Source organism: Diospyros lotus, chromosome 8 (genome assembly GCF_014633365.1).
Source record: "Diospyros lotus cultivar Yz01 chromosome 8, ASM1463336v1, whole genome shotgun sequence".
Lineage (NCBI taxonomy): Eukaryota > Viridiplantae > Streptophyta > Magnoliopsida > Ericales > Ebenaceae > Diospyros > Diospyros lotus.
Genome location: NC_068345.1, coordinates 6,390,526 through 6,398,553, shown reverse-complemented (window position 1 = coordinate 6,398,553; position 8,028 = coordinate 6,390,526). Strand labels below are relative to the sequence as shown.

The 8,028-nt window shown below is 44.4% G+C and overlaps 2 protein-coding genes across 2 annotated transcripts; one reads left to right on the top strand and one right to left on the bottom strand.

Moving 5' to 3' along the window:
• Positions 1-370: 370 nt before the first annotated feature.
• LOC127808844 (uncharacterized) lies at positions 371-2,719 on the top strand. The gene has a single exon (XM_052347502.1). The coding sequence runs from the start codon at positions 395-397 to the stop codon at positions 2,540-2,542; it is 2,148 nt and encodes a 715-aa protein (XP_052203462.1). The 5' UTR covers positions 371-394; the 3' UTR covers positions 2,543-2,719.
• Positions 2,720-2,880: 161 nt separating this feature from the next.
• On the bottom strand, positions 2,881-5,217 carry LOC127808474 (uncharacterized). The gene has a single exon (XM_052347035.1). It carries the CDS (start codon positions 5,174-5,176, stop codon positions 3,014-3,016), a length of 2,163 nt encoding a protein of 720 aa, XP_052202995.1. The 5' UTR covers positions 5,177-5,217; the 3' UTR covers positions 2,881-3,013.
• Positions 5,218-8,028: the final 2,811 nt, after the last annotated feature.

Sequence of the window (8,028 nt, the reverse complement as noted above, 5' to 3'; positions counted from 1 at the left end):
ATTTTTTTTCATTGTGAAAAAGAAAAATATAACGACGATCAACAAGATCAAACGGTAACACGACGACAATGAAAAAGGAGCCAAAGGCAATGGAGGAGAGAGAGAGAGACGATAGAGAAAAACCCCTTGAGTAGAGAAACCACACAATAACTTTATTATTTTTCAAATGGACAGTGACTGACGTGCACCCCTGAGAGTGGCTGCACAAAATCGCATATAACCCGTCCCATAAAATAAAAATAAAAAATACAAAATAAAACTCAGAGACCCAGTTATCTTATCCTTTCATCCACGTGTAACAATCTAGACCGTCAAATGGCAACCCCTGCAACATCATTCTCTCCTACCTCCGTTAAATACAATGCACTTCAGCAGAATACCCTCGGCAAACTCGATGGAACGCCAGAAGAAGCTTTCCTTCGTCACTTTGATAATCCTGCTATCCGGTGTGGCGGCTGACCCTGAAGGGCCAAGCACCCGCGGCACCATTCTCTTCGGTACTTTGGAGCGGTCAAGCTATTACTTCGACGTCTACACCCTCCCGATTCTGGACTCCCAATTCAACGGCGGAAGCGATGAGCTCAAGATCACTGACAGCCACTCCATCAACTACAACGGCCATTTTCCCTCCGCGTCCTCATTATCCGCGCTGCTCTCTTTCCTACCCAATCAAACGCTCGCCACAACCCCAGCGCAGCCGCCTCTCCAGCTGATCTACGTCTCCGAGCGAAATGGGTCTTCAACCATATTCTTCGACGCTCTGTATTTCGGCGTTTCCGATCACTCCAGGAGAAGATCGACCCTGGAAGTTTCGAATCGGGTTCAGGTCCCTTTGGTGGGTGTTCAACAATCCAACGGTCTGATTGGGATGAAGGACAGGCCCAACGTGGTGGGCGATTACTTGGTCTATGTTTCCACTCACCAGAACTCGGGCGTGCCCAGGAAGAGTTGGGCTGCTGTGTACTCCACTCACCTCAGAACCGGGTCGACCCGGAGATTGACGCCTCGTGGGGAGGCCGATTTCAGTCCCGCCGTGTCGCCGTCGGGGGTCTGGACGGCGGTCGCTTCGTCTGGGAGGAGATGGAGCGGTGAAGAGCAAGAGCTTTATACTGATATCTATGTTTTCAGAACTGAGGATGGGTCTGACCGAGTCAAGGTGGTGGAGCACGGTGGGTGGCCGAGTTGGTCTGATGAGTCGACTCTGTACTTTCATAGGAAGAGCGACGATGGGTGGTGGAGCATCTACAAGGCCAGTCTTCCGAAGAGCGGACCATTCGGTGTGGACTCAGTGGTCACTGAGCGAGTCACCCCACCAGGCCTCCATGCTTTCACTCCGTCAGCTTCGGTGGCCAATAAGAGCTTCATTGCCGTTGCAACCAGGCGACCCAATTCAAAATATCGCCACATAGAGCTGTTCGATGTTGCTTCCAAAGAGTTCGTGGAGGTCACTCGCCCCATTTCTCCTATGGCCCATCACTACAACCCATTTATCTCCCCTGATTCTACTCGGGTTGGATACCATAGATGCAGAGCTCGAGATAATGGAAGAAAAGGTGATCATTTGTTACTGGAAAACATCCAGACCCCACTCCCAGGAGTTTCTGTATTTCGCGTTGATGGCTATTTTCCTTCTTTCTCCCCCGACGGCGACCGAATTGCATACGCGCAGTGGCCGCATGATGTGGGTTTGTACGTAATAAACCGGGATGGGTCGGGTCTCCGAAAACTCTTCACCGGGCAGGACGGGACCAAATTGGCCTTTGGAATGGTTTGGGATCTGAAACGAAAGGGTGTTTTATACGCTAGCATTGGTCCCATCTTCGGCTCAGAAGGCGATAAAGTTGATGTTATCTCTGTCAATATCGACGACGAAGAACCGAGCTTCAATAAACTGACCACCGGCGGAGAAAACAATGCATTTCCGGCGCCGTCACCCGATGGCAAATGGGTCATCTTCCGATCGGGTCGTTCGGGTCACAAGAACCTGTACATTATGGACGCTCTAGAAGGTGAGAAAGGTGCGTTGTATAGACTCACGGACGGTCCATGGACCGACACAATGCCCAATTGGTCGCCCGACGGTAACTGGATTGTCTTCTCATCAGACCGGCACAATCCTGGTTCGGGTAGCTTTGCATTGTACATGATTCACCCCAATGGGACGGGGCTCACAAAGCTGCTACAAAGTGGGTCCGGTGGACGTGTCAACCACGGGTGGTTCAGCCCGGACATGAGTCACATAATTTTCACGACCGACTGGGCCGGAGTATCATCGGAACCAATCTCAAACCCACATCATTATCAACCGTACGGCGAAATCTTCACGATGAAACTGGACGGCACCGGAATCACCAGGCTGAGTCACAACTCGTACGAGGACGGGACCCCATCTTGGTCCCCAATACAAGTGGGGCCCGTCGACGTGGCCCACCCGACGGAACCACAGTGCACAATCAGAGACTGTAACTGGCTGAACGATTCGCCAACCAGTTGGGTTGACTCAGAACGCTCGCTGTCAACTCGGCCAGAATGTGCTCGCTGATTTAGGATTTAAACACCGCCGAAATAATCATTTTCTAGGCTGTAAAATTGGAATGGGGTTGGATAGGATCTTCTTTCAGTCTTCTCTTCTTGCAGTTTAGTGTACCTTGTGATATGGGATTGTATTTATTTTAATTTTCTATTGTTAAAATAAAAACTAAATATTGTCTTTTATAAAGTTGTCAAGGGTTTTTTTTTTTTTTTGTTTTTAGTCTTAAAAAATATTATTTAGTTTTCAATTTTAATTTTATAATTAAAGATATGTATTTTTAAAATATAAAAATATAATTTTGATTTATAATATAAATAAATTAAATTTTCTATTTTATTATTCACAAATTGAGAAATCAATCTCCAATATTTATTTATAAACTGTATAAATGTATTACACAAGAGTGAAGGGTCCATCTCATAATTATTAATAATACCAGTGCACAAAACAGAACACAAACTCCTAATATATCTCCCCAACTCACTGAGTACACCGAGTCTGGGACGAGACACTGCTAAGCCCAAGCGATTCATCGAGCCAGATGCAATCCATAAACGAACATTCAGCAACAATTGGATGTTTCACGTCGCTGGCACTCAGGCGTATGCTACTCCATGTCGGCGTCCCGTCTTCATAGGGGTTGTGGGTTAATCTCGTGAGTCCGGTGCCGTCCACTCCGATTGAGAATAGTTCACCGTACGGCTGATGGTTCTCCGGGTACGAGATTGGTTCGGCCGACATTCCTGCGTGGTCGGCGCTGAACACGATGCGTTTGCTGTCCGGGCTGAACCAGGCGTGGTTTGCCCGGCCGCCCGGCCCGCTGTAGAACAGTTTCGTGAGCCCGGTCCCGTTCGGGTGGATCAAATACAAGGCGAAGCTATCCGATCCCGGACTGTCCCGGTCCGACGAGAAGACGATCCAGTCGCCGTCCGGAGACCAATACGGCATCGTGTCGAGCCATGGACCATTGGTGAGCCGCTGGAGGCCGCCCTTCTCTCCTTCCACTGCGTCCATTATGTACAAGTTCTTGTGACCCGAACGACCCGACCGGAAAACGAGCCATTTTCCGTCGGGTGAAGGAGCTGGAAGGGCATTGTTATCGCCACCGGTGGTTAAGTTTTTGAAGTTCAGTTCATCCTCGTCGTCAACGTTGATGGAGATCACGTCGACTCTTTCCTTTTCGGCACCAAAAGCGGGTCCAATATTAGTGTGCAAAATCCCTTTTCTTTTCGGATCCCAAACAGTTCCGAACGGCAATCTGTTCTTGAACTTACCGTCCAAGAGTTTACGGAGCCCCGAACCGTCCCGGTTGACAACGTAGAGACCCGTGTGATACGGCCACAACGAGTAAGCTATCCGGTCGCCCTCCGGCGAGAAAGAAGAAAAGAACCCATCAACGCGAAACATATCAACGCCAGCCAGTGGGCTCTGCATCTTCTCCAAGAGCAAATGGTCGCCTTTCCTTCCGTTGTCTCGGGCTCTGCATCTATGGTATCCGATCCGGGTAGAGTCAAGAGAGAGAAACGGGTTGTAATGACTAACCCCAGGAGAAATGGGTCGGGTCACCTCTACGAACTCTTTTGAAATGACATTGAAAAGCTCTATGTGCCGTTGCTCTGAATCGGGTCGCCTCGTTGCCAAAGCAATGAAATTCTTGTTGGCCACCGAAGCAGCCGGAGTGAACGCGTGGATACCCGGTGGGGTGACTCGCTGAGTCACCACTGAGCCCACACCGACTCGTCCGCTTTTCGGAAGACTTGCCTTGTAGACGCTCCACCATCCGTCGCTACTCTTCCGGTGAAAATACAGAGTCGATTCATCGGCCCAGCTCGGCCACCCGCCGTGCTCTACCACCTTGACTCGGTCCGACCCATCCTGAGTCCTGAATATGTAGATATCAGTACCACTATCGTGTATTTTATCGGTATCGGTCCATTCTTTCTCCCCAGACGAAGCCACCGCCGTCCAGACCCCCGACGGCGACGCGGCGGGACTATAATCAGCCTGCCCATAAGGCGTCAATCTCCGGGTCGACCCGGTCCTGAGGTGAGTGGAGTACACAGCAGCCCAACTCATCCTCGGCACCCCCGAGTTCTCATGAGTCGAAACGTAGACCAAATAATCGCCTACCAGAGAGGGCCTATCCTTTATCCCAATCAGACCGTTGGATTGTTGAATGCCCACCAACGGGACTTGAACCCGATTCGGTACTTGAAGCGTCGACCTTCTCCGGGTGTAACCCGACCCGCCGGAGTACAGAACGTCGAGGTATATGCTCGAAGATCCATTTCGCTCGGTGACGTAGACCAGGTGGAGGGGCAGCTGGTCGGGGGTTGCGGCGAGGGTCTGATCGGGGAGGGAGGAGAGCAGCGCGGATAATGAGGTCGAGGAGGGGAAATGGCCGTTGAAGTTGGCGGAGTGGCCGTCGGTGATCTTGAGCTCGTTTCCGGAGATGAGGTGGCCGGAGCCGGCAATTGGGAGAGTGTAGACGTCGAAGTAATAGTTGGATCGGTCTAAAGAACTGAAGATTATGGTGCTGCGGGTGCTTGGGACTTCATGGTCTGCCGTGGCAGAGAACGGGACGAAGTGGAGAACCAAAACGAGGAAGACAGACAAACGAGTGTTCCAGTGGCGGGGCTCCATGTTCGTTTCTACACACTTGTGAGTTGAGCCGCCTACAGTTTTAGGGTGAAGGGCTTAAATGGAGGGGTTTTGTGACGGTAGGGATGGCCACATTTAGGGGTCGTGGATCTGACACGTGGCGGACGGGCAGAGGGGAGGTTTCGTGTGTTAATTTATTATTATTATTCTTGGATTGGTCTCATTGATGGAGTAGCGAGAGATGGCTAGTGATAGTGAATAGTGATGTGTTGCAATCACGTGGCATCTCACGGCGATCGCTGCTGCCCAATCAAATGTGTTTCTTCTTTTAGAGGTATATGATGAATTGGCCTTTTCTGTAATGATGTTGGCTGTCTTTAGGTCATGATTCATTTATGTTAAGTTATTTTATTTTTAAATAAAATACCCTTTTTGTTCTGATTTGTTGAATTTGCTGTTATGATTTTTGTCTCCTTCTTCATAAACCCAATGTTACAAATTCAAGTGTAAAAACTTAATTTTAAGCAAAGCTCATCTCGATGGATCCGCCGCTGACACTTGGAACTATGAAAGGGAAAGAAGAAGAAGGACAATTAAATAATAAGGAATCTTGATGAGTTCATATTTACAAATTCAACTTTGAATGATGTGATGATCATCGCTATCTTGATCCGATCTTCCTGTATTAAATATGGGACCGTAAAGGGCCACTACAGCAGTAGAGAGAATAAAGAAAGAAAGAAAGAAAGAAAGAGAGAGAGAGAGAGAAAAAAGAATCCCAACTTCATGCATGCGTTCACACTCGATGATCCATCTGATTCGGCTTGATTGTCTCATCCAATGCGGATAGGCTCCAATAAAGGAACGGAGATGAGGTTTGGACTTTGGTGAAAAAAAATAGTGGAGACCCCACTCCTCCTCACGGTTGAGTCAGATGAAATAGTTGGGGGTGGGTTTCTGTCTCTCTCGGCTCCGCATTTTGCAATGACAAGGAAGCGTTAATTTGCTCACAGGACATGGGTTTAAGAGAATATGTCGATATTAATTTAATAAGAATTAAATTTTTATTTTGTGTAGTAAGATAAAATTTTATAACTGTAATTTACCTCTCTTAGCATAATTGAGGATATAAGTACCAAAAATTATGCAAAAAATATCATCCTAAAGAAGCATTAATCTATAACAAATAAAGATAACATTATCTTTTAATCAATATGTTAAAAGACTATGCTATTGATACATTAAGGGCTACACCTTAATCTATATAATATATATAAAATGATAAAAATTTCCTTTGCGCCTCACCACTTCATCTCACCGCCTTATGCCACCTCATCACCTTATGTGAGAGGTAGTTTAGTCATGTGCCTCACAAATTTAGATGAAGGATATTTTTATCATTTTACATATATTGTGTAGTCTAAAGGGTACCAATAGTATTTTTTATATTAAAATAAAAATTTTATTTAAATATTTAATTTTTATATTAAGAGTAATATTTATATCAATGTATTATTAATATATGACACGCAATATAATATATTCTATTATATTTTCTTGTTCAATGTAAGATAATATTATTTAATTCTATCATTATTTCATCTCATTATTAATTTTATCTCATCAATATTTAATCTAAACATGAAAGGTGGCAAAAGAATAAAAGTATATTATTTTATATGTTCGTACTACATATACTGATGGAATGACAATTCCAATGATCGAATAAATTTTATAAATCAAACTTTAACATCAATCATCAAGACGTCGCGGACGAGAAAAGCCCGATCAGTCCCAGATCGGGCTTCATCCAGAAACAACAACAGCGAGGCGACGAGATAGTGTGGCGATAATCGACGCAAGATGTTGCGACGAGACAACGACAAGATGTAGCGGCGATTGCACTAGGCATTACAGCTAGGCAACGACAAGATACAACGGATATATCGGTGGTCAGCGAGGCAAAGATGACAATGAGGCAAGGCGAGAAAGAGCTTGTTGGAGGTGGTCATGGCAGAGGAGAGAGGGGATAGCCAAGAGCAGGGATGATGAATCTGTAAATTAGGCAAGGGTATTTTTGTTATTAGACATCTTTAATTATCCTCTTAATAATTTAATTATTTGTACGAATAACATTTTTATATTTTATATGTCATTATGACATGTAGCGTATTCGTGTAATTGGGACTTCCCCGCCAAGATTCAACTCTCAGAATCCTAATTTTCTATTATTGTGGACTCTAGAGGTTCTATTAGGGAAGTCAAGGAGCATGATGGGTTGTGTTGTCTCGTGAAGTTGGATATGTGTAGCCTGTAGGGGATAATTATTTATTTATTTATTGAGTAAATACTTAAAATAGATTTTATGTCTATTTTTTAAGATATGAATTTTTTAAATTTAAATAAATAATTAAAAATGTTTGAATAAATATATAAATAAATCTTATTTTTTTACAAACTCGAAATATAATTTTTTACAATTATGTTAATTTTAAATAAAAAACAAAAAAATATTTATAAATACATCATCTTCCAATGTGTTGAATCACATAATTAGTTTAAGAAAAAGAAAAAAAAATCTCTAAAACTTAAAGGTGTTCACACTACGAAACGAATTGAGAAATAAACTCAAAATTAGATAAAGAAACGGTTAAGGTAGCTCTCAAAATATAGAGCAAGTGGTAAAGCTTTTAAATTTTTTTAGGTGTGACGCGAGCTCAATTTCTGGAGGAGACAAAAATATTCTATTTAGTGATGTATAAATTTATGACTATATTTAATTTATCTAAAAATCAAATTAAGGATAAAGTTGATATCTTTCAAGAATAGGATTAAGAAAAAAAAAAAGGACAGGGGAGGGGGCCAAGCAGTTGGCAGTGAGTCAGTGGGCAGGA

Coding starts and splice junctions, on each gene's coding strand:
- LOC127808844 (XM_052347502.1), top strand. CDS start 395: ATGGAACGCCAGAAGAAGCTTTCCTTCGTCACTTTGATAATCCTGCTA.
- LOC127808474 (XM_052347035.1), bottom strand. CDS start 5,176: ATGGAGCCCCGCCACTGGAACACTCGTTTGTCTGTCTTCCTCGTTTTG.